At 42.8% G+C, this 27626-nt stretch overlaps 1 protein-coding gene across 1 annotated transcript in view; it reads left to right on the top strand.

The window, feature by feature from the left end:
* The window catches only part of LOC111628388 (chondroitin sulfate proteoglycan 4-like), a 57705-nt gene extending 31518 nt beyond the window's left edge, over positions 1-26187 (top strand). Inside the window, exons 2-4 of the mRNA XM_023372163.1 lie at positions 13091-13254; positions 18403-22840; positions 23336-26187. Of these exons, the coding sequence (XP_023227931.1) occupies positions 13091-13254; positions 18403-22840; positions 23336-25926 (7193 nt within the window). The 3' untranslated portion in view covers positions 25927-26187. The remainder of the gene's footprint in view (positions 1-13090; positions 13255-18402; positions 22841-23335) is intronic.
* Positions 26188-27626: the final 1439 nt, after the last annotated feature.

Here is a 27626-nt window from a genome sequence, read left to right as displayed (position 1 = left end):
TCTTCCATTATTTCCGCTTAGCGTTATCGGGCCGCGCCAACACTTTTACACTTAATGCCCTTAAGATTTCCGGAATCTCGTGTCTTTTTAGCCGAAATAGCCACGGCCAAACGTAACTTATTCGTCGGTTATAACCCACCGGTGGAAATTTCCTTCTCGGTTCGAACTCCGTCGCGGTTCGAACTAAGTGCAAAAATTATAAATTACTCCTTCGTGTTTTAAACGCTTATTTATTTAATATTTATCTCCCGTCTACCGAACTAGAATTAGTATTTATTAATAAAATTTACTGTAAAATATATTCAGAATTTAATTTTAAAGCGTGTCTAAATATAATATTTGCGATTAAAATATGGAGTTTTCACCGCGTAAACGTAACGATTTAAAATTATTTAAGTTAATTACGTAGAGTGATTCGATTCTCCGTACGTAGGCGAAAGACTTACTGGATTAAGCGGTGGCAGAAAACGATGCGTCCGGTGTTACGCGCGGCGTATCTCTTCCGGTGCTGCGTGTTTCGTATAGCGACGTTCCAATCACCCGTATTTCAACTCGATCTCGGAATCTTATATTTTTACGCAGACGTTTCAAAATAAAAGATGATACGGTGCGAAATACTTTCGTTATTTTATTTGTAGACCTTCGTGGTAGAGTTTAATACTTATAAATATTTAAAAATTTATTTTTTCCTTATTAAGGATAGGAACGTCAACGGATAGAAAACCAATTATTGTATCCAGCTTAATCGTAGGTCTAATCTACAAGAATTTTTAACCTTAAATTTTTTCCGTTTATTTTTGTAAAGTATGGCGGAGTCACTCGATACTCGGCGCGCTTTCTGTAAGGACCCAAACATTTTAGACATTTGATTTATCGTAACTCGTAAGTTATTGCCCGCGAGAAGCGGGTCGACGACCTTTGGCGGAGAAGACTTAATTTTGTAAATATTCTCAGAAAAAATGCTCCGGTTCATTATACGTACGTACGTATTTCTCCTTAACGTCGGCAGGAAGATTGGACATCCAACGCATCTGTACGTTTGATCGATGTCTTTAACTAAACATTTATTAATTCTTTGAAAGGGCTCCGTCGGCCATCGAAGTTACGAACGCCCGATACATTGGTCCGTTTACGCCGTCTCCGATAAGACCCCGCGAGATGCTATATTTACTGGTTAGTCCGTTTCCATTGGACGGGTATCCGCCACTAAAAGATAAATACAAGAAAAAAGTAAAAGTAAAAAAATTAAAAGTAAATAGAGAAATCGGTACGGAAAAACCCCCGGCACTTTCTTCTATTTTTGTTTGTCGAAAAATAACGTTAGATAATCGTACGCCGATTTCTTTCGTTTTTACCCGGGTTACGCCTACGCATTTGTCGGCCATTACTTTAAACAATTACTAGAAAGACGCGCGGTCGTTTTCTTCTTCCGATATTCGAACAACTCGACCGAAACTTTATTGTTTCTAATATAAAACCAGATATGGACGGAAGCGAATCACAGTTATATTTATCAATATTGTTCGATTTATATTTTACCGGGATAAACTTTACGTGGCAGTTAAAATGATTCTATTTTCAGTCCGCTTCGATATTTCAAAAGCTTGTTTATTTGGCCGCTTCCTATTCATTTCCCCATTTAATATTTACGTTGTTTTTATTTATCTCCAAAAGTACTCGTTCGGTAGAAGAAACTTGTGTACGGCGCTGGGTTTTTTACAAATAAACGTCCGGAGTTAATCCAGGCGAAAGATTTTATGTAAATAAAAACACCGCGCGTATTGACGCGGTTAGAATTAATTAATCGACAATATTTAGCGGAAAATTTCCTAGCGGTTGACTATTAAATAAAACAACCGTTTCGTTTTTATTTACGAAATGTCAAAATCCTCTTCAGTTTACAATATCTGGAATATCACGCGGCATTGTAATTTCTGAGGATTCCAGTGTACGTGGTTTTAACCGTTACATTTAATGTATTCGAGCAATAATCTATCGAATGAAAACAATTTGGCAGTGCGAAAAATAATAATAGTTGGACGAGTCCCGTCCGTCTTCCAAACCGTTCCGAACCAAAATTTAAAATAGCCTATCGGCGACGATTTTCCTTTCGTTAGAATATTTAACGTCTCCGATTTATTCTCGTTTAAGGATTTAAGACGGTTTTCTACCCGTCAAACATTTTAAATGTTTTATTCCCGACCCAAGATGCCATATTCGATTATTGCTTACCTCCGACGTTATCGTATCGTCATCGTCTATAGGAATACACCGCATTTCGTTCTTATATATAATGGCTGGCGTAGCGTAGCGCCGTCCCCCGGCGCCATAAGAAAGTCACACTATTTGAAAAGAGAAAATTTCCTTGGCGCCACGTTTAATACACCGTTCAAATAATTCGAAGAGCGTTTCCATCGATAAATTTATTAATTTACTCGATTTTATTGGGAATTACAACGCGCGGTGGTATTTTTGCGTTAAGAACGGAACCCGAGTGGCGTACGGTAGGTCGAGGTATAATATTTATTGGGGACGGATTTGGCTGACGGTAAACGAAGCGCGAGCGGAAGGACACTTGGAGTAAACGACGTCGATAACTCGTCGAGCGAAGTGGATACTCTCGGCCCGTTAAACGTTTCTGACATTTCGTTATTTGGTAGCGTTCCAACGGTACGGAGGAAGGCGGAGGGGACGGTTGGGTCGTCCCCTAACGTAGACCTTCGAGGAATATGTAGGTTAGTAGCCAGGCTCTTCTAGTTCTAATGGCTGCCTGTAAAACGGCGACAGAGGGTGGAAACCCCGACACTCGTCTCCCTCCGGGGAAGAGGCTAAAAATAAATAAAATTGTTTCCTTACCCGGGGTTCGTTCCCTTCCCCCGGAGTCCTACCGTTAAACGGGCTGGGTATATTCCTAGGTTAAACGTAATTAAGAGCAACGTTCGAATTTGTAGATGGTTTTCCTATCGATGGACTCTTCTCGTCTTCGCGCTTCTAACTTCCATTGTCGATACTCGAACGCGTTACGGAATTAGCTTTGATAATAACGCCGGTCTTTCGATTGGCCGCGCTATTTTAAGAAACGTATTGACGTGTAATCCCCATACACTTTCTTAAATCCGGAATTATAAAACTTTTATTACTAGGCTATAGAATGAAGAAAAGATGTCCGGTTAATTTCCATTAGATCTACGTTAAACTAGGTTTTTAGATTTCTCCCGTCATCCAATTTCATTTTTCCACTTTTTAGTGTCGAGATTCGCCGTATCTTCTCGTCCGCAAACCGTTCTACCTATTTGAGATTTACTATACCCCTCCGTCCGATTTCTATGCATTCGACTAAAGTGTCTTTTAATCTATTTAATTCTAACGGGCCACGCCTCTGTTTTCGAATCTAAATATAATTTTACGCTGAGATTAATCTACGTTTAGTCGTAACATTCTCGTCCGTGGCACTTTCTCTTTTCGGCGCCATTGACTTTCCGTTTTCCGTTTATCTCAACGGCGTGTTCTCTTAATTCGCATATTTATATTTCTACTAAACCGTAAAGTTTTGCCAGGTTTTACGTATCTCGTACGGTACGTCCGACTCGGGCTACCGTCGTTATTAATTAACGTTATCCATGCCACGCGTATAAATTATCGAGGAAGACAATGGATGTAAGGGAGATTTGGGAAGGGACTATTTCTATTTTTATCGCTTAATCTTTTACCAGTTGCCTAAATATATTCGCTAATCGGGAGATGCGAAAACGGCGACTCGACAGTTTCCAGCTCGTAAACTAAGACGTTGGGTTGTGGTACAAAATGGAAGACATTCCGGGAACTTTGGCGAAAATCGTCGATCCTAAGATCGAGAATCCTAACGATACTTAATTATAATGCGCGTTGTTGAATAACATACTTAGGATTTAGTTTAAGATTGCGTTTTGTTCTCTTTAACCGTTATCTTTTAACAGCAGCGCCTAGTTTGCGCTTAAATGTTTATAGTTCTTTTCCATCAAATGTTTCTTAGATAATCTTTTGGAACGCTTACGCGCGCAGAATGAGTTTTGGGTAGAGTAATCTACCGAGAAGCATTTTTCTGCACCGGCATTAAGTTAAATGGTTTAAAATTTCTGCACCACGTAAATAATTTAAATAATCGCATCGTTCGCTCTCTACGGTAACTGGCGTTTCGCGGTAGTACAATCTGGAATTTTGAAGTTGGCATTCCAACGAAAGATTCGCCTTGTGTCTTTACAACATCCTTCCAGCGTCTCTTTGGTTTTGCCATTTCAATCGTGTCCTTACAATTAAATTTATAATTGAAAATCTAAATACGAATCGGAATAAGGGATCGAATACATTTCTTTCCAATTCGGATTTACTTAATTCCCAGACCTTCTAAGGGTTTGTTTTGGATTATTTGGTTACGGCAACGCCACGGGCGGGAGATGTACCGAGGAAATTGCCCGGGACGACTTTTAAGGGAAATCGGGCTCTATATAGGTGTTAAAAATGTCGAGAAAACCCGGAAAACTCCGCGTGACCGGCCCGTCGACTAGGGGCCAAGCCGCCACCGACCGGATCGGTGTCGGATGCTGTTATCCACGGGTGGGCCGAGACTTTCTACGGAATATAAAGACGGCGAAAAATAACTTTATAGTTTCTACGCATTTAAACCTTACTTTGCTAAGAAATTCTTATTTTAACCGAAGAAAAATCTCGGTTTGAAGTTTTAAAGTGCGTAGGGATTTTCTAATTGTGAAAAGGAAACGCTTTCGTAGTAATTAGTCGACGGATAACGCGAAACGTATACCGAAGACCGCGGAAAAACTTTTCGTCTAATCGAACACTAATTTTGAAATAAATTCGATAAAGTAATAATAATAATTTTTATTATCGGACAAAGAATAAGTAAGAACACGAGACGGCCCAAGTCCGTTTCGATAGTTCAGAAAATAAATGTAGAAAATATAAATTTTTAACAAATGAAAAAAAAAGACAAAATAAACGTACGTAATAAATGTACCGTATAGGGCAAATAAAAAAAAAACTATAGAAATCCTTATAAATGTACAGCCCGTCTTTACGATTTTGGAGAGAAAATCTTGCTAGAATGCATTTATATCGAAATGCGGCAAAAAGCAAAAATTTTCCAAACGGGTTAATGGCTTTTTAATTAAATAGATGCCAAACCAGTCTCGAAATGGCTTGGAATCCACGCTTTATTATTGTATAAGTTATTTTATTACTACGAACGTAATACGGTAGCGCGGTAAGTACTATTAGCCAGAAGTGTTGTACTGTACTGTATGGTCGAAGGATTACGTTATTGTAGTCACGGATCGGACGAAAAAACAACAAACTTGTTTTTGATTAATTCCATTTACTCAAAAAGACAACGCAATTAAAAGAATGTCTTTTGTTTCTTTTAATTGCGTCGTCTTTCCCAATGAATGGAATCGATGAAAAACACTTGTGTGGTTTTTTCCTTCCGGTCCACAACTATAATTATTAGCCAGGGTTTACGAATATGCCTCTATCGCGTTTTTCCTCGGCAGAAAACCTGAGTATTTTAAATACGCAGACTCCAGGCCCGAGTCTAGGTATTTAACGAATAACGTTGAAAAATTAATTTCCCGATTATAATTTTAAAATTTAATGACGAATAACTCCACTCGAGTTATGTTAAAGAGTCGAGACGGTAAATCGGTACCGTGTACAAATTATAACGTTACGCTGGAATAGTCTGGTGGTGGTACGTCGTTTGTGTCGAATCGTCTTAAATCCCACCACACTTTACTGCCAAGTAAAAGTAAAAAAAAACCAAAAGCCGAGTCAACCAAACGATACCAATTTCGTTGCCCGTTCAATATGGGTTTTCGGTCTTCCCTAAAAGGGTTTCGTCGCCGGCATTAATTTTCGGCGGTTTCTGCTTAAAAATTAATCAATTTATTACTAATATCTAAACGATAAGAAATACGACGGATAAATGCCGTTTAATATTTTCAGTTTCCTTTCGAGTTTTGTTTACTTAATTTTACTCATAAACGAATAGTAGCCAGGACGAACGACGATTAGAATAGGGAATAGGATTGGAGCCATCGATGGGCCGAAAATTATCGAGGAATGGGAAACGATGCCCGCAAACTTAAATCACCGGGATCGAGAAAGGAATCTCTCCGTGTTGTAGGAGGACGTACTGTACGGTAGTGTTACGTGGCGGCCATCCGGCCCATTTCTTATTTATAGGTAAATATTTCGCAGTCCGAGCTTTGTGTCAAATGTCACTAAAAGAAGCGTGTATAATATATTTTACAAAGGCGAAAAAACAATTCGACTACAATCTATTCTACACGTATAAAGCAGTTAGATTAAAATCGTCACCAGGGTTTTTCACTCAGGAAAAAATGTCGGAAACCGACCAATGGCCGGGAAATTACCGAACAAGTAGGCCGAGCCCCTTAGCGCTATCTACAAATAGTCGACGATCGATTCCGAGTTTCGGCAGATATAGAAGAAAATAAAACAGACCGGAAGAATCGGCTAAAAAATTCTTAGGGTAGCAACGATCGCTCTACCGGGTGCCTTTAATTTAATTGTTTCTCTCTAGATCAGACTCCTTCTTTCCTCCTGCGGACGAAAACCCGTCAGTCCGAAATCGTCTGCGAAAACTCGCCACATTCCGGAACAATAAATAGCGCTGGTCACTGACGAAACCAATGACTGACGCTACCGCGATTTCTTTCATTTATCTTTTAATCGTTTTCAAAATACGTTATTCCGCGTTTACCAGTGACGTCGGGTGGTTACGGAAACGAACGGAGTAAAGGCGGTTGGCAATTTCCAAGCTCCTTTCGTCTCTCGGCATTTCTGTTTCCGGCCCCGGACCAAACACATCGGTGTGATTACGACGTCTCGGTCCCCGTTCGTTAATTACGAAAGACGCTCGTAACGCGCCATTGACCGATATTCCCAGTAGGTTGTATTAAGATTTACCCATTTCGGAACGCCGGGTGAAGAGGAGAGGAGGGTTTTAAAAATAGACCACCGGAGTCGCCATTTATATTTATACGTTGCCACTCCGACGCCTCCGACCTCACTTTATTCTCACCTCGGTCCCGACCCGGCTTCCAAATCGCCTTCCACCCTCTACCGCTCTGCCGGTTGTAATTTTTTGCCTTCCCGTTACGCGCTCCGGCGTCACCGTTACGTCGGTTAATGTCAAATTGTCCGCCAATTGGTACAGTCTTCTCCGGTGTATACCGATATAATGCTATTTTACGTTTCCCGACGCTTACCCGTCCGCTGGAAGACTCGGATTTTTTTCACTTTAGTACTGTAATTGGCTAAATTCCGGCTCGAAGAACCATTTTACCTCCTTCTGTCTAATCTGTTGGAAATTTCCAAGTGTAAATGGCGCTTTGGTGCGTCGGAATCCGATACGGACGATTAACTGCGAAAGCCAAAGAAGTTTTCTGCAACTTTGTTTAAGACGCGAAGAATGCCGTAAGTGCACAATTGTCTTATAATAGAGAGGTTGCGGCCGACGTTTTCGTGGCGAAAGCGTGAACGTCGGACGTTCAGCGCCGCCTTCCTGTAAGCCTAGAAGTTTGGCAATGGCGTTTAGACGTCGAGCACGATTCCAGTGACGTTCCAAACGCCATTGTCAAACTTCTAGGCTTACAGGAAGGCGGCGCTGAACGTCCGACGTTCACGTTTTCGCCACGAAAACGTCGGCCGCGACCTCTCTCATTAAAAGTTACAAATTTAACGAATAGTAATTACAAATTTATTTGTAAAGACAGAAATTTTTAATTCGACAATACACAAAAATATTTGCATTGTAATTCATTAATCTTATAATCGTATAACGTCCGAATTCTGCAAGAAATAAAATCTCGCAGAATTATTTTTGCGTAAATCTTTTCAAAATGATTTTCTATTTTTTGGCATCGTTCCCGCTTTCTCTATTTAGGCTATGTATAATAGTTAAATAATTTCGTATATTTTAATAAGTTATATTATTATATTAACTCCATTTCGACGCGATGTATATTTAGAACTTATCGTACGGCGTAGCTTAGGTTTCGACTCGATTATTTTAAATGTATCCACATAAATTCTAAAATCGTAAGAAGAATTCGTCTCATTTCCTTTCGGACCGGTAAGCATTTACCTAATGAAATGTAATTTTTATAAAGGAATCTTTTCTTCTCTTCATAATATAGTTTAAACGAATCGCCGCTAGATTGGCCAGAAAAGAAACCTTCTGTGTAGACAGAGGAGCGAACACGAACGTTTCCGTGTCACCTTTGACCTCATTTTTACAGACTATACAGTAACGTAGTCAATAAACTTTTCTACTGAAAACCACGAATATTCGTCCAATGTATTTTTCCGAAAAATTAAGCCGAAGGTTCTTTTTGAAACGTCGCCGTTGTCTTTTTCGTTACGATAAATTCTGCGGTAAAAAACCGGAACCGAACAGCCATCGAAACGTCCGATATCCGAAAAATGCGCATTATTTGTAAGAGCCAGGGTCGCACGCGGCGAATTTGCCACCGGTATCCAAGATGGCAACGTCGATGGGAGTCGAATGTAAAAATAACGACAACAGCTGGAACCCAACCGGACTCCGCTCCGATAACCTCCTTCCAAAAATACTACGAGAGGAAGACCGGGTCCGGGCGTCCGAAGATTCCTTTTTCCTCCTCCTCCTCCCGAGTAATTTCGATTTCGGGAGGAGGATACCGAAACCGGGAGGTTGGAACCTTTCACTCACCCACTTCTCGACGTTGTCTGGTGAAGGACGTCGTTTGACCCAGTTCCTCGCCGTCACGCGGACGTACAATACCACCGATTTTGCAGTTGTAGCGGGAGAAAATTACGCACGACAGATTATTATTTATAATATTAAAAAGCATTTCTTTGGTAAAGAAATTGGAAATACTGTATTTAGCAACGATACGAAATTTGCGTTTTTCTGTCATACAAACATTTCTAAACAAATATAAATGATTAAAGCTGTAAAAAGTACTTTAACGTTAGAAATGCGTAAAGAGGAAACGGACAGATAGAAATGATCTTTGGCTCCTTTGACGCGAAAATCTAAACCGAGTTAGGTTAAGCCGGGGCTCGTTTTCTCGCCTTAAAGGGATACAGAATATATTTTTATTGCGCCGCGTTGTCCCGTCTCCGAAAAGATGCCCGGTTCTTTCCCCGGCGTGTAAGAAATAAGCGCTTCTTTGTCTTCAATTGTTCCTGGTTTACATTCTTTTTCTGTGTATGCGCACTCGACACTTGGCGACTTTCGTATAGTTCACTCCGAGTGCCGAGCGTACTTCTCGCCGTAGATAAATATTTACATTTTCGTACGGAAGGGAGAATTTCGTTTCAAACATTTAAATGAAAATTAGCAGAAGACAAAAAGTTCGACTTTATTCCGTAATCTAGCCACGTTCTTCGGAACGACACGTGTTCCTCGGCCACATTCTTTTATTTCGCTGCGTAATTTCCGGGCGAAGAATGTGGTCTGGAGGCCAGCAACAGCTGGTTTACCACGTAACGTATACGATTATCGAAGTACGGGATTTTTACGCCATTATACGTCTTCTGTATTGGCGCGTTTGTCTCCAAACGTGTCGCTAATAAGTAAACACATTTTCATCTGTATTAATTATACACGAGCCGGTGTTAACGACCGGACTCCATCCGAGGCTGTAAACGTGTTACGTAATCGAAAACTAGAAAGACAAGGCGACGACGTTAAATTATTTACCTTTCGACTAATTCACGCGCGGAAAGTAACCCACCGAACTAAGACCCAGCGCATTGTTTATTGCGCGCGCGCATTAATGTCTGGCCACCGGTTAATGAGTCACATTTTTAATATTTGCGATTCCACCCGTTATTAAATTTCCTGTCGATCGCGTGCGGTTATTAAATGGTTTCCGCGCGATATTTTATCGCCGACGTCCAGCTTGGCTTTCGAAAACAATTTAAGCCATTCTCTCCGTAAAGCTGGGATTTAAATTGATTGCGAGAATTAATGGAGGATAAAAGTCCGGGAAATGTTAAAATTTAAATGTACTGTACGGTACTGTACCATTCGTACACCGATTTTTAAAACAGTTTTCTCCATTCGGTTAGAGAAAATTCCAAAAATTTTAAACTAAACACCGTGAAATTGAAACTTAGAAATCTCTCGGACGATAATTTATAGAAGTCTTCTGTCTCAATTGCGCATCTCTCGACGTTGTTACTGTTTGATACCGTCCGGAGACAAAGTAGATAACACCAATTAATCTCTGTTACCTATGCCACCATCGAATCGTTCCACTTTCGTTTTGTGTTCTACGCTTCGAATTTTTCTTCAAATTCGATTTTCAACAGTTCAGAATTTCTCGGGTTTTCGTACGAAACTACCACGGATCATCCACAATCCAATAAATAAAAAATAAAAATACTAATCGCTAATTTAGGCTGTACGTACAGTACTTACGTCTGGAAATTCCTATGGAATGTTCTTTTATATTAATGTTAATAAATACAGTATTTATCGACCAACAAAATTTGGATTTATATGTAATATTTCGTGTTTTTTTCTTATTCCGTTTCTATTAGAAATATGCGAATGTCCCTGGTATAACGCGGTAGTTACGTTCGGAAAAGTTCCGTGTTAGGCCAATCCGCGCTGTACCAAACGAAGGCTAGCGCAAAACACCAGGTTAGGTTCCAGAAGTTCACAAAAGTGTACTATTAGAGAGGTTGAGGCGCACGTTTTAAACGTGTAAACGTGTACGTGTGACGTTCGGCGCCGCTTTCCCGTAAGCCTAACAGTTTGACAATGGTGTTTGGATAGTCGGTGGAATCACGCTCGACATTCCAAACACCATCGTCAAACTTTTTGGCTTACGGGAAAGCGGCGCCGAACGTCACACGTACACGTTTACACGTTTAAAACGTGCGCCTCAACCTCTCTATTCTTTCTCGTTACTAAGAGAAATACGTTTATTAATTAAAGCAATAGACAATTAACTAACAATCGCAATTCGCTCTTGGTCAGAAATATCGGCAACGTCATATTGCTTTCCCGGCTGTTATAACAGAGGGAAAGTATGGAGATCCGGCAAAAAAATGCCCGGCCCACATTTTTTTCGTTTTTGGGCTCGGGACATCAGAAACGTAGAGAAATAGAAAAAATTTTGAGGATAATTTCTGTATGTATGGATGTCGATGTGTTTGGACGTTTGTTTCTTAAGTTACGGCAACGCAACGCTCGGGGGATCTGCCTGGGGGATGCCTTCCGGGAGGTCTTTTTAAGGGTGGCTGTCCCTATTCGGGCGTTACGGACGTGGAATAACCCGGAAAACTCCAAGTGGCCAGCCCGTCTTGGCCGGGAGCGAAACACGACCGATGTCCCGGTGTTGGGGGAACCGAACCTCTGGCCACTGGTGAGCCGTGTGTGGGGGGCACGATTATGTTCACCCTGTTTAAAGCTCGATAACTATCGCGCTTTATGTCGAAAAATTCTGAAATTTTGCGGGAGTTTGTTTATCGGGGGATTGAGGCTATTAAATTTTGGTGGTTGAAGGTCGAGAGGGTAGGGAGATAACGGGGATCGTATATATCTCCAGTAGGGTCGGACTTAATGAAAATTTTACTTATTACCATTTACAATTTTTAAAAATCAAATTCGTCCCTACTCTCGAAATTAAGTTTCTGTCATTTTATAATAGTTAAAAATATGAAATTTTTAAAATAAAACACGATAACAGATGGCGCCACCAAAATGTTAAATATTGCCGGGAAAGTTGGGCAACTCGTTCCTGGTTTATTTTTTATATTTATAGATGAAAAAATAAAATTTGTTATTAATCGAAAATTTGTTCTAGGAACTCTCGTTTAGTCCAGTACCGAACGAATTTTTATTCAGAATTTGTGTTCGAATACCGAATTGTTCGAGTACCGACATACCCACTTGTTTCGTTGGTCATTTTAATAACGATTGTTTTCCCACGGATTAAAAACGTTTACTAACAACTACCTAAAAATGTTTAAATAAATTTTACTAAACACGAAACTTAATCTACAAAAACAAAACACGATGGCAATGTTATAGGGCTAAAGTCCGCAAGTAACGACAACGACACCCGGTGGAAAGAAAAGCGGGGACAAGGAACAAACAAATCGCGCCATCGGTTTTCATTAAATTAAACCCGACAAAGGCACAAAAAAGGAAAGTTTCAATATTCTAAAATACGTGGGCAAATTTCAGACGACGCTTACGCTTATTGGAATAAAAAAATATAGAACAACGGAGTTTGCGGTGAAAACTGTCGAAATTTTGTACGAAGGATTTCTCCAATTCTCGAACCGCGTGGTAAGGGGGAATAGAATACGATTCGGCAAGGCCCGATATTTCTTCCAGACGAAATTAAAAATCACCTTATAATATCGATAGACGTAGGCTACGATTTTAGAGGCAATTAGACGACGGCCAAGGAGGCGAGAAAACAAAAGACAGAAAACGGTCGGCCGTATTTAATTCTGTAGCCGTAGGTAAAAGTCGAGTTTTTATCTTTGTGGGCGCCGGACTTAAGCGAATTAACACACGAGCGCAAACCGAGAAGGAAGACAAACCCTTTTTGTAAATTGACCGCCGGGCGTACTCGCGACGGTAATTTCGAACCGAAGACGGAAAGGGTCGACGCGTCTGATAGAAAAAAAAAGATCGAAAGGGAAGTGGACGGAAGGTGGCCGACAACTTAAAATTTTCAAGAAAATAAAACACTTCGGATCGAGGTTTTCCCATTTAAAATCGGAAAAGGAAGGTTCGAATGCGATAATGGAGACGAGCCGTTTCCTTTCGCCTCCATCCGCCGTCTTCTTCCTGGTCGGCCAAAAGGAGGTCGATTTATCGATACCCGTCTTGGACGCGGTGGACGGGCGCGGGCAAAGAAGTCTTTGGTCGTAGGGAACGACTAATGGCGCATTCATTTTCAAAAACGGGAGCGGACGACTTTGGCGCGTGTGTGACGGAAAGCGCCTTCTCCGCGATTACCAATGATAAATTAAAATGATTTATAATTTTTCTATCCCGCAGCCTCCTTCTACGGGGTGAGTCACCTGTCGGTTCCCCTGCAAGACTCCAAGAGCAAGACCGACGTCTACTTCCGGTTCCTAACTCACCGCGCCGACTGCCTGCTCTTCTTGGCCGCCGGCTCCATAGACTATTGCCTGGTGGTGCTGGAAGCCGGGGAAATCAAGGTAAGAACGCTTCTCCCGCTCCTCCCCGAGGTCCTCTTTCGGCCGACTTTACGAGGGAAAATCGGTGGAACGTCCGCGGAAAATATTTTAACCGGGACTTTATTGATCGAGTTTGGCTTCGCACTCCACGCCGTAAATGGATTTGGTCCGCGGTTTTATTTTACGACATTTGTCCCGGACGTTGGAGAGGAACGACGGGCGAACATTCGCAACGGAGGAACGAAATGTTGGCTATTCCCCCAATTAAGTCTATTCTAGCGCACGTGACAAAAGGTCGACGTCTCCGATTTCTTTTCCGCCTTCCGTTTCCTGCCGAATTTCGTCGTTTCGGTCATTCCGTACTCGTTCTAGATCCGGGGAAAGGGCCGACCGGAATAAGTTAATCTGGTAAATTTTCGCGCCTCCGCCCGTGGCCCGACGCCGTTAGTGGGTGGGGCGGAGTTTTCCGGGTTTTTTCGGCCTTAGAAACGCCTAAACGGATGCCGGTTTTCAGTAATAGACCCGCCGGGAGGCGTGGCCCGTGCGCGGCCTGGCCCTTTACCATTAAAACCCGACCCGTGGTAAATTTTCCTCGGTATTTTCCACTTTTCGGTCGGACCGTCTTTTCCTTTGTACCGTACCGAGCACCAATAGCAGAAATTAACCGTAAGCCACGCCTTTGCTGTATTTTATCGACGGTTCGTTTTCTTCTCCGGTAAATCCGTGGTGAAATACCGTTGCGCCTACGTTTTACCTTTTCGACTTTTACCGATAAACGGATGTAGGCCCAAATTAATATAATTGTCGCGGATTAAATTATTTAACCTACGTTATTAAGAACTGCGGGAATTTTTTGTTTTTCTCCCGTTAAATTAAGAACGTTCAGTGTACTCTATACGTAACCGCCGCCGGCCTTTCGAAGCGGACCGTTGGATTAAAATCCCGATATAACTTTAATATTTTGTAGAAATAAATGTCGAATTGTATACGGGGATATTCTTACGGGCGGCAACGGCGTCTTCTCCACCCACTCCTCTAAAGATCTTACGGTGGAAAAATCGAAAATACTCTCCCAATACTTTATTCTTCCGGCGAAATTTTATCGAAATCCGAAAGTCTATGGAAATTAAAGTATTGCCAAACCCCAGACATTTCGGCTAAGACAACCGGGATAAACAGATAAAATATTCTACACCCGTTTTGCTTACTAGAATATGCAAAAAAATAAAAAAAAAGTTAGTCCGCCTCTATTATAATCCGAGACGGGGCAATTAAAATTTCTAGTTACGAGATACTCTTAACATTAAAAATATATTTTGTCATCTAATATTTAATTAATAGAGGGAAACTGTACGGTACAGTACAGTACATTACGCCGTGTTTAAAACGTATGTTTAAATTTTCATTTAATTTTCTGGAAAAATTCACTAATTACACGTTTCGGATCGACCGATAAGTTAGCCGTAAAGGGTTGACAAACGCTACTTAAATATTCTTTACTCAAATCTATTATTTTTTTAAAAGTATTACTCTCGTATAATCCCATATATTGTGTTGTATATTATGCGTGTATATATATTATATAAAGCTTGCATAGGCGAGTAACGATGGCGCGGATGGCTTTTATTTCTTAAAAAGTGATTACGATTACCGGAAGAAATTTGTTTTACCTTTTGTATTAATTCAGCCGGATTAAATAATTGAAGACGTAGGAAGAGTTTGAGTCTGCGGCTTTTGTTCGAGTAATTTTCCATATCGTCAATTGGTCAATTTCCTCCGTCGATTAACTGCGGAACGGAAATTCGAAATGAGCCGCTCAAACGCTCGTTACTTTTTACAACCGGGTGGATGGAAGTCAAAATTCCACGTTTGAACGGCCGACTCTCCTATCGACTGACGGAACATAATTGAAAGTCGAAAGAAACTTTGGGATTTCTTTTCACTTCCGATTGTCTTCCGTTACGTTACTTTAGAATTTTCGTATCAGAAGCGAAATAAAGAAAAAATACAATTTCCAGTCAGAAATATTGGAGCGCATTGAAAATTCCATAACTTATATCGATCGACGTCTTTGTTATCTCTAAAAATGAAGCCGTCACATAGGAGAAAGAGCCGTTCTTGTAAATAATGCATTTAAACAGAAAGGAAAATATAAACAAATATAAAATATTTTGACGTATTTAGGACAAAACCAGTGGTCGGATCAACATAAAAATGGCGCAACTTGGTACTCGATGCCGGTCACGTCGATTGGGTGACGGAGGTTGGAAATTTCCTGGGAATCTTTAATCAAACTTTATACCGTGGAAATATTCAATTTGTTGACAATTTCCGTTTACTTCCTTTCGAAAACTGGTTGAGAAATTTGGAAAAAATTGCCAAGAAAGTTAATATCGAATCGATTGGCTTTAAGTTGTCTTCTCCTCCGCCACCGTAATCGAAACTTCCAGCAACGTTTTACAATAGAAAAAATTTCAAAATTTCCTTGGTTTTCCAAATTAAACGATGAATTTATCTTTCCTACAATAAACTTTTCGTCTTCCAAACCCGAATCGGAATTCGTACTTGTAGCGTTATTAAATCTGCGCGTCGATTTTATCTCGCCATTTATTAATAATACAATTGTGGTTTTTATCTCAACACACTATCTTTTTTCCTCGTCCAATTACTTGGCCATTGTGTCTACTATTTTTTCCACCCTCTATAATTAGTGTATTTCGTAACCTGGAAAAGAATCGCTATCCCGAGTGCCAACGTATCTTCCAGACGGTATACTTGGTCGTAATATAACCAACTGCGTAAGTAATAAATCTTAAATGCGCGGATGGTAATTATATAGCGGCGAAAGAGCTCTGGAGACACGTAGCGCGCCATTATAAATATTTCGACGACTATATCTCTTTAATTAATATAGCGCGAGGGAGGAAAGTCGAGACTAAATTACCGATAAATGCAATTTAAGTAATGTACTGTACCTCGAGCGAATATCGCCGATCGAGAATTAAATCTAATAAGTGACATTAAAGATTCGAAAGTAAGTGAATAACATTTCGGAAATTTCTAATAATGCCGAGTAGAAAGCCACGAATTAACCGAAGGATAATTGTCGAGTCGAAAGGAAAAACTGACGGAGACGATAAGTCGTAACAGAAAAATTGATGAAAATTACGACGTCGCGATTAGCGAATGTAATAAAATTATTCCGTTTCTCCAAAATTGCCATATAACTTTATCGCTTTAGCCAAAATTGCTGGGTAAAAATTAGAAAAATCTGTTTAGTTTTCGGTAACGTGCGCCGGATCCTCTTACCGTTTAATCGCTCACTAATGAAAGTTATCGAGGAGCGATGGGACGTATCCTTACTTTATTACATATTTTTCACACAGTTCGAATCGAAATCGAAATTCTGGATGTGTACTGTACGAAAAATATGTAAAATACATAAAATGAAACAATTGCTTTATCTATTCTGGTAACGTTGGCTACGCTGTAAGGACAGCTACAGTGTATTGTACCAGCGGAAATAAAGAGGAATTTCTTTATAAATTGAATTAGAGATGTCGCAGACACTACACTTTTCTCTTTTACCATATAAACGAAATTTACTCTAAACTACCGACGCACCCAGAAATTGTCCGGGGCCTTTTATACGCGCGCACATATATAGGCCTACACGGCGATTCTAAATATATGCGAAAATTTTCGGGGCCGATTCTTCCAATAATTCCAACACGGAGTAATTGTAATAACTGTGGAAAATGACTTCCGCCGCCGACCGTAGGGCGTCGAATTATTTCGCAGGATTCGACATTTCGTAATCAGAGCCACATATTAAGCGTCCCATAGCTTTTCAACACTATTCCGACAATCTGCCCCGAAATTTTTCGCACATATTTACAATTGTCATAAAAAAAACGCATATACGTTTGACGTCGACTTTTCTTTCGGGATCCGGCGTCAACGCGCGGTATTAAAATTTTTTAAAACATTACTGGGGTCATTTTTTGTTGCGTTTACACCCATCCGCAGACTCCCGATGGAAATTCGATGACCCGACATAAATTATTTCAGTACGTAAATTAATCCTCTGGACATTATAATTGGTGTAAAGTCTACTAGCGCGATTCTTGATAAAAGGTCGATTATTCCGAAGTAATGGGAATTAGACTATATTTAAAAGCGTCTTTGGTTTTACAAATTAATTTAATATCCGTTTAAGTTGCGTATTAGTTACAAATTAAGTATTTTATTCCTGTTTCGATTATATAAATATGTCGGTATTTGAAAAAATATATAAAAATCGATATGAATTAAGTGTGCCCGGATGACTTTTGTCTTCGGGATTTACTCGAGTTCCGGAATATTTATCTCCGTATTAAATCGTCGCATTACGAAATGTTTCTTGTCCGTAACAATTACTCTTTTTTGTATTGGTCTTGGTCCGAAGTCGGATTTGCCAATGTCAAATAAACAAATATTTTAAATTTATTACTGTTTATATTGGAATAACTAATTTATGTAAAACGAACTTTCCATAATTTACAATTTTAAATTTACGACTTTAAATCATTAATAAGTTTTAAGGCGAATTTTTGACACCGGGCGATTTACCTCCCAAATTTGCGTCCTTATAAATAAATTTTCTGCCATATTCGAAGACGGTAAGAAATTTATCGGAATAGCGGCCACCATTGTTATTTCCCTCCTGTTAAAGTAATGGTTTCTTTATCGATTCGACGATTAGATCGAAAAAGAAACCAATACCTTACTTCAAACTATAACAAATACCGAATACATCCGGGCAGATACGTGCGATTAATCTCTGTATTATCGTCTGAAAATTTACAATTTGTCGCCATTGCTCGTATAGCCTATATATATATATAATATACGTAAATTTGTCACCGGAAAACTAATGATAATAGTATTTAACAGGCGTTTCTGAAACCTACGACTATTTAAATGGCATTTACTTAGCCTTATAATTTTAAAAACTATATTTGAAATTATAAATTTAGAATCTAAGTTATCGAAGTACGGAATATAAGACGAGGTATGTATTTAACTTTAGTTTTGTAGTCTGAAATCTTTGAATTAATATAAAAATTAATCGACGTATTGAAACGTCCCGTAATTGGAAGTATTTCTGATGGCCGTTTCGTTTTTCAGGTCCGAATCAATTTGGGTGCCGGCGAAGCCGTGCTCAATTCTCCTCACGGGCTGAAACTCAACGATCTTCTGTGGCACGAAGTAGAAATCCATCGGACGGATGCCGAACTGACTCTTAACATCGACAACATCCACTCGACCTTCCTGGACATCCCCGGACGCTTCTTCGAACTCAACATCAAATTCGGCATCTTCGTCGGCGGTTTGGGAGGGTTCGACGAACTCTTCCTGGGAAATCTACACAATTTCCGGGGTTGTCTGGACGAGCTGACCTTCAACGACAACGACATCCTCAAATTGGCCAGCGAGAGTTCCGACAAGAGAAACATCTTCGGTGTAACTTGGGACTGCAGCGACCAGTTCGAGGCTTCTTCTCATCAGCCAATCAGTTTCGTGCAGAGAGGCTCCTACGTCACCTTTCCGGGATGGAATTCCAGAAGCGGCGGCTCCGTCTCTTTTAATATAAAAACTCAGTCTTCCATGGCCGTTCTCTTCTACAATTCCGGAATCCCCGCTAAACCCGATTTCTTCTCTCTAGAGATCATCAATGGTAAGCTCGTCTTCTCCGTCAACGAGGGCAACGGAGTGCTGGTTTTGCAGTCGGAAGTGGTGGTCAGCGACGGAATTTGGCACGGAGTCGATCTGCAGTTCAGTCCAACTTACGTAGAGATAGCCGTCGACGGTCAAGCCAAGAATCTAAGGCCGGGATTAGGAGAAAATCGCTATTTCGATTTGGCGGGTTACCTATACGTAGGGGGCATCGAATTAAACAAGCAATCGAGGGCCCTGCAGCAAGGTTTGCAGTCGGTTCTGGCCGTGGGCGTGGACAGCTCTTTGAGAGGATGCATCAAAAATTTGAAAATTAGCAATCAATTAATGGGATTCAGAGAAGTGATTGGAACTCACGGAGTGCAGACGGACTGTGTTTGGGAATACCCCTGTCTTCAAGATCCCTGCGTACCTCATGCCGAGTGTTTTCAAGAAGGAACGGACAGTTTTCGTTGCATGTGTGACGGATCGGTTTGCGTCAGAGCAAACTTTTCGTCTACTTATAAACTTTACACTAAATCATCGTTACCTATAGACTTGGAAATATTAACTCTACAGCCCCTAGAGATTTCGGAAGGAGGAAGCGATCTTATAACTTCCGAACATATTCAAGTCGTATTAGATTATCAAAAATTTGGGGTGAGGGATAGTGAAGTGTTATTTCACATTCTAGAACCTCCCCGCCACGGAACTTTGGAGATAGAAATCTGGAGGAGGAGTGCCGATAGCATTTTTACTTTACTCGATTTGAATACGGATAAGATACGATACACTCACCAGGGAAGTGAGGATCATCGCGACAGCATTACTTTCGAACTGGAATTTCGAGAGAGAAATCATCGTCTACCGGTTTACTTGGAACAGAGGCACAGGTTTCTCTTTCACATTCACATATCCCCCGTTAACGATCCTCCTCGACTTAAGCTGCCACCCAACAGAGTTATGAGATTGGCTAAGAACACCAAAAAGAATTTAGGTCAAGATATACTGGACGCGGACGATCCCGATACGGGGCCGGGCGATCTTGTGTACACTGTGCTAAATTTGGGCAGTGACAACGAAGGTTTCATCGAGAACGCCAAGAACCCGGGCCAGCCTATAGAAACTTTTACTCAGGAGGAAATCAACAATGGCGTCATCAGTTACGTACACAGAGGCGTTGCCAATTCTCGAATTGCCTTGAGAGTGAGCGACGGTATAGAAGCCGGGCAGACGGGAATTCTAAGGGTGGTTACTTTCGACCTGGCCCTTTCTTTGGTTAATAATACGGGTTTGCTGTTACCGTACGACTCCAGCGCCCTTATATTATCAGATAATCTGACTTTTACCACGAATTCGCCGGATCAGTCTTTAGAAATAAGATACGACATCACCCGATTGCCCCAATACGGGGTTATTCAGAGACTGAGAGGAAACGAACGATGGCAACCGGTCAACCATTTCACTCAGAGACAGGTGAAAAAGGAAAAGATTAGATACATTCATCAAAACGGACGACCGAGCTACGACGATTTCAAATTTGTGGTGTCTTGCGCGGACTTGAAAGTGGCCAACGTCTACGATTTTAGAATTACTTTTATCGCCGTCAACTTAAGGAGGATCGTGGATAAAGAGTTGATACTAGAAAGAGTGTTGGAAGGACATTTGTCAGATGGGGAAGTAAAGTTCGAAACCAATCCCATTTCCACTCCCGCCGACCAAATAGTGTACACCGTTCTTAATCCACCCATCTACGGAAACCTGGTGCTCTTCCAGTCTTCGAATTTAGAGCACAGACACAAAAAATTGGACGTCGGTACCACTTTTACGCAACAGGACATCGACAGTAAGCACGTCAAGTACAAACTTCACAGACGATCGTATTCCGCAGTTAGCGATCGTTTCGACTACAGGGTGAACTGCCCGGGAGGTGCGGCCTCCGATATTTTAACTTTCCACATTCGTCACGTACCGGGAGAAACCGACGTCACCATAGTGAACGAAAAATTGACGGTTCTGGAAGGCGATCGAGCGGTCATAACCAAGTCGCATCTGCACATCGAAACACCCAAATACACAGATATTATCTATAACATCACGTCGTATCCTAAACACGGCATTCTGGGAATCTTGGATCCGACTCACACGTCGACGGAAGAACATCCTCTGTTTTTCACTACGGACCAGATCGCGGCTCGCAGAGTAGTTTACACTCACGACGACAGCGAACACGACACCGACAGAATTCAGTTCGTGGCTCACGAAGAATCCGCAACGGACGGCTTCGTATACTACGGCGTTCTTCACGTAAACGTCATAATGAAGAACGACAATTCCCCCACTCGCGCCGTCGAGAAGCCTTTTCACGTGGTGATCAACGGAAAGAAGAGACTGACGGGAAGAGACGTTCGCTACGTGGACCTGGACATCGACTCGAAAACGTCCGACATTCAGTACACGCGAAGGGGAATTCCCAACGGAGGATTGTACCACGTGGATAATCCCGACACGCAAGTGTATCAGTTTTCTCAGGACGATTTAGACAAGGGTAAAATCGTTTTCAAACATAACGGTGCGAATTACGGAAAGGCCGTGCTGTGGGTAACAGACGGACAGTTCTACGCCACCGGAGTGTTAGAGATCGAGGCTTCGGAACCCTTCCTGAGAGTGTCGAGCAACACCGGTCTGGTGGTCAGAAGAGGGGAGAACGCTCCCCTGACCTCGGCCAACTTGACGGTCGAGACCAACTTGGACACGGAACCCGCCGAAATCATCTACAAGGTGGTTTCGGTGCCGAAGCACGGAGACCTGCTGATCGGAGGAAAGCAAATAACTCAATTCACTCAGAAGGAACTGGACGAGGCTGCCATCAAGTACGAAAACGACAACAGCGACGTCTTCTTCGACTCGTTTCTCTTCACCGTTCAGATGGACGACATCCAGGTAAAGGACACTTTCCCCATCAAGATTTACCCGGATATCTACTGGAAGCCGCTGCAGGTGATCAGCAACAAGACGCTGTACGTGGACGAAGGAAAGAGCGTGGTCATCGATCCGTCGTCTTTGAAGGTGGCTCACGTCAACATCAACCCCAGCAACATCACCTACCTGGTCACGGAGCCTCCCCGGCACGGATTTCTGCGACTGGGATCGGCCGAGCGGGAGGCGGATAAAGACCCTCTTCTGAAAACCTTCAACCAAGCCGCGGTCAACGACGGGAAATTAGTTTACGTGCAAACGGACAAGAACGTTTCGACGGACTTTTTTTCCTTCACCGTCACCAACGGCATCACGGCTTTGAAGGACCTGAAATTCGCTTTCAACGTCGTTTCCAAAGTAATCTTGATCAAGACGGGCAACATCTCGGTCCTGGAAGGACAAGAAGGGAAGATCACCACCGACGACATAACGGTGGCCAACGCCTACTACGCCCAGCGGGTGACGGAGTATTTGGTGGTGGAACAACCTCAACACGGATACATTCGCAACGTCAAGCAACCCGACGTGAAATTAGAAGGTTTCCAGACGTCGCAGCTGTCTTTGGGGCTGATCCGCTACGTCCACGACGGCAGCGAAACTTCGCGCGACTGGTTCACCCTGGTAGCTCACGCGCCCAGCCTGAAGAAGGAGAGCGCTCCTAGTACCATCCACGTGACCGTAGAACTGGTAAACGACGAAGCTCCCCACGTGGTTAACAATACGGGATTAGAGGTGTGGGAAGGAGCGGTCACGGTCATTTCCAACCGTCATTTGGCGGCTGCGGACGACGATTCCGAAGCGGAAGACCTGCATTTTGTCATTTCCACTCCCAGCAACGGTTACGTGGCTCTGAAAAACGACACCCGTACTCCGGTTCTGAGTTTCACCCAGGATCAGATCAACAAAGGAATGGTGGTCTTCGTGCATACAGGTGAGTGAGTGACGTAAAGAGATTTTTCGCGTTATTTGAAAAGACTGTACAGTACAGTGTAGTGTACTACCAGACTATTGTTTCAAATGCATAGCTACTTCGTTACCAATCTTATTTTTCATTTCGATTTACCTAATCTACATTTGAAACGCCGTAAAAGTTGGATTTTTAAATTGATCGTACGAAAGACGAGATACGCGTGAAGTATTTTTAACGGGCGTTTAAGTAGCAGGTCTTGTACTAAACAGAAATCAAACTGCAAGTTTTAATGTATTTAATCAATATCGCTGTTAGTACCGAGAAGATGCTCACTTTTAGGCTGAATTAGTATTCCGTTTACGATTAGACGAATTAAGGCCAGGTGCCAGGTGTCGATCGAGTCGGACATGGACATTTGTTTGGTCTTTCTACTTCCTTTAACTTTCTGTATTTAGGGAATCGTGGAATTTCCGTTTTGGTCGGACGATGAATAACGGGTTAATTTTTCATCCGCAGGAGAAAAGGCGGGAGGATTCAGACTGGAGGTGAACGACGGACTCATCTCCGGCTCGTCTAGCGTCTTCACCATAACGGCCAAATCTTTGCGAATGGTGATGGAAGTCAACGAAAAGTTGAACGTGCTACCCAGAATGCAGCAGTCTATCACCAAAGATCACTTGTTGGTCACCACAAACGACCAGGACAGCGGCCGGGAGATCGTTTATCGCGTGATCCGGGAGCCTTCTCTGGGCAGAATCCTGTTGGAAAATCCGGACGGATCTTTAAGTTTGGCCACTCAATTCACCCAGAACCAGATTAACAAAAACCTAGTGTTGTACGAACAGACGGAATCCATCACGGGTTTGACGGCGGTGGACGAGATCGGCTTCGACGTGGAAACTCAACACGCCGAAACGCTAAGAGGCGTGAATTTCCAAATAGAAATCTCCGTCGGCAACTTCGGATCGGGAAACTTCGATCAGATGGTGGAGTTGCATCCTCTGACGGTGAAGGAAGGAGGCAAAACGGCCATCAGCCAGGAGCACGTCGACCTGAGCAGACTCTCCGGTCTGTGGCAGGGCAAAGGAAAGAGCGAATTCGCCAAGAAGTTGAAAATAAGCGTCTGGGACCAACCTCTTCACGGGTGGGTGGAGGTGGACGGAGAGAACTCCACTTATTCTAAAGTATCGTTCACGCGAGAAGACATGAGAAAGAAAAGAGTGTTTTACGTCCACGATGATTCCGACACCTTTTCGGACTCCGTGTCTTTGGCGTTTTATTTGAACGGCGACGACACCATTCAGGACATTCTACTCTTTAACAAAACTTTAAACGTGACCGTCAGACCCGTCAACGACGGCATTTTCCAGCTGCTGACCAAGGTTCCGCGACTGGACGTGGTGCAGGGACAGCGCGCGGCCCTGACCGGCCACAACCTGAACACTACCGATCCGGACAACGTTCCTTCCGACATCGTCTACGAAATCATCAGCAAGCCCAGCAATGGAATTTTGGTTTACGGAGTTAACGGTTCCAATCCCATTTACAACTTCACCCAAGAAGACGTGGACCGGAGTCGCGTGTACTTCGTCCAGGACGGGACCAACGACACCGGCTCCTTTCATTTTAAAGTCAGCGACGGCAAACACAAGGCGGTGTACACCGCTTTCAACATCTACGTGGAGCCCCTATCTCTGGAACTTGTCAACTGCAGCCGCATCGAAGTACTGCAGGGCTCGACGGCAGTCTTCGTTCGACGTCAAAATCTTGGCGCTGTCACCAACGGCAACAGGGAAGACATTTGGTACAACGTCACCAGGGAACCGGAATTCGGAAAAATTTTTCTGGGCGACGACATCGTCACGCAGTTCAGGCAGGTGGACGTCGACGCCGAGACCGTTTTATACATGCAACTGGACCTGACGGTGTTCTTCGATCGGTTCGCGGTCAGCGTCTCCAACCGCGAAAACGTCATAGCCGATCGGACCGTCGACGTTACCGTGGTTCCGCTGGTCAAGCAAAGACCGTTTAACGCCACTTCCGGAACCTCCACTGCATTGACGCTGAAAGCGCTGAACGCCAGCGAGTTGGCCCTGCAGACCAAGAGCGACCCCGTGTACACCGTAACCAGAGGGCCGAAGTACGGGGTTCTGAAGCTGAAGGAAGGGAGGAAGGAAAGGGAGACGCCGGAGCAATTTCGATTTACTCACGGGGACGTGGCGGAAGGTAAATTGACCTACGACAGCGGCCACGTGGACTTTAGGGGTTCAGTCTCCGACAGCTTCGAGTACCTGTTGACCGCCCCCAACGTGCAGCCGGCCAAGGGAAAGTTCGTCATCGTTCTGAGACCCGGAACGGGCACCGCGGCCTCGGAGGCTCCCGCAGGCAAATCGCCACCCGATCACGACACGGTCAGCGTGTCCACCACCCCGTCGGCACGGGACTACACCACCGGAAAAACGGCGATAGAAGGCGTGGCCGAAGAACCCCCTCCCGCCGCCGCCCCAGGCGACGGATTCGTCTTGAGCAGCGATCACTTGCTGACGGTGGGAGTGGCGGTGGGAGTGGCCGTCCTGCTGTCGGTGCTGGTGGTGGCGGTCAAGTGCCAAAAGACCAGGAAGCGAAAGAAAAAAAGGGAGAAGAAACGGCCGGACGGAAAAGTTCCGGGTTCGCACACGGCCCAGACGGAGTTGGACGCCTCGGATCACCTGCCGTCCAACGGAAGTCTGTCCCTGTCGGACGATCTGCCTCCTCCCGCTCCTCCCACCTCTCCATCCAGCACCGGAAGTCGCAGCGGAAGCGCCACTCCGCGCCAGAGGACGTCGGGGTCCCGATGCAAGAGCGGAGAAGGGACGCTGCCTCCTCCCCCTCCGCCGCCGTACCTGACCGAGGGACTGGGCGACTGGACCGAGGTCAGTCCCACGGTGCCCACCTGCAAAGTGACCCCTCTCAGTCACCGCGAGAGGTCGGAACTGGGCGAGACCGCCCTCAAGTCGCCCTTCGCGGAAATGGCGGATCGAGAGGAGTGGAACCACTACGACCCGGGCGACATCAGGTACGGGCCTCCGAGCAATCTGATGCTGAGGAAGAACCAGTACTGGGTGTGAGACGGCGCCCGGAACGTCGGAGCCGCGGGAGGAGCCGCACTTTCTACTCTTTACTCCGAGGAAACTCGGCCGCCTCGACCACGGAGGGTCGGGCGCCGGCCGCGCCCTCTGCACAATCAGTACAAAACGACGACGCCCTCTTTCGCATCCCCTTCCTTCCGCCCGCAGATCGGTCCCTCCCCTTTACTCCCAACTTCCTCCCGCGCTTCCACAGGCGTTCCCCACGTCTAGATTACTTTAGAGACGTTAGTTAGAGCCGGAAGCGGCGGGGCGCCCGGCGGNTTTTTAAACGTTGAAAGTATCTCGCGCTTTCCGAATTAACGATGCTCTGCTATACAATGTTTATATATAAAAATATTGGTAGCTATTGATGCATATCTCGGTTTCGTAGGTATCCAGTTAAGCATATTTAAAAATTAAGTATAAAATATATATGAATTAATATAGATTTTCGTTTATACATTTTGTGTGTCAAATTTCAAGAAGTATCGATGCGTGAAATTTTTAAGTCGTGAAATTTACAAAGAAATTTTTATTGCATTTCGGTAAACTGAGTTGCGCAACGATACCGGTGGTTGACATTCGGACACAAAAAACACTTTCGACAAAAGTAAATATATGAATACTTCACAAAATACACAAAACTTAGAAAAGCAAATAACAAAGGAAGAAAATATTTCACGAAATATCGAGAAATATTATTTCAGATGAAAGTAATAATTTCGCGAAATTCATATCTCTATTCTCGCTTTCAATAAATCAAATTATTAATGAAATACACAAAAAAGCTTTAATTGATTAACACAGCCGCGAAATTTACAGGTTTTGGAGTAGCGCCGACGGTGGCGGGTGGACCGGACGTCGCCTTTTTTTAAAGAAATCAAAACTGGTCGACGCCGTAGAGGCGCGTGCCATTAGAGTAGCGTATAGTGGAANCACAAAAAACACTTTCGACAAAAGTAAATATATGAATACTTCACAAAATACACAAAACTTAGAAAAGCAAATAACAAAGGAAGAAAATATTTCACGAAATATCGAGAAATATTATTTCAGATGAAAGTAATAATTTCGCGAAATTCATATCTCTATTCTCGCTTTCAATAAATCAAATTATTAATGAAATACACAAAAAAGCTTTAATTGATTAACACAGCCGCGAAATTTACAGCAATGTTCACCATCTGGATAGGACAATTAGTGCAATTATTTGTAATTCGAGTAGAATTATTTTTCTGTAATATCTGTATAGTGGGCTTTAAAATATATACTAAGGATTTATACAATAACATCCAGATTCCATCGAATTATCAGTGAAACGCCTAATGAAAATTCGGCAATAAATAATTGTATAACCGCGCAGTTCTGGAAGAAATGTTTAATATAAGGCGCGTTATATAAAGGTAAGAACACTCGGATTTTAAAAATTTATTTCAGGCAGTGAAATAGATTATAGCCAAATTTAATTTTATATATTTCGACGCGTTTTTACATTTATATACAAAGAATCAAGCTCTAATACAAACAATAGAATAATTTAGATCGCTTACGAATAATAACGTAGACAGAAAATGATATTTTCCAAGTTATTTATGAAAGCTACTCGCCAGACTGTTCGCCTTTGCTCGCGATTACTTTCAAAATTCTGTCCCTCGTCGACTCGATTAACTTTTGAAGAAAACCCCGAAGAATTTCTTCCA

This window comes from Centruroides sculpturatus, unplaced genomic scaffold, assembly GCF_000671375.1.
Source record: "Centruroides sculpturatus isolate CEXI.00-Female unplaced genomic scaffold, Cexi_2.0 scaffold483, whole genome shotgun sequence".
In the NCBI taxonomy this organism is placed as follows: Eukaryota; Metazoa; Arthropoda; class Arachnida; order Scorpiones; family Buthidae; genus Centruroides; species Centruroides sculpturatus.
The sequence above is the reverse complement of the archived record's forward strand: the minus strand, read 5'-3'. Positions and strand labels throughout refer to the sequence as shown.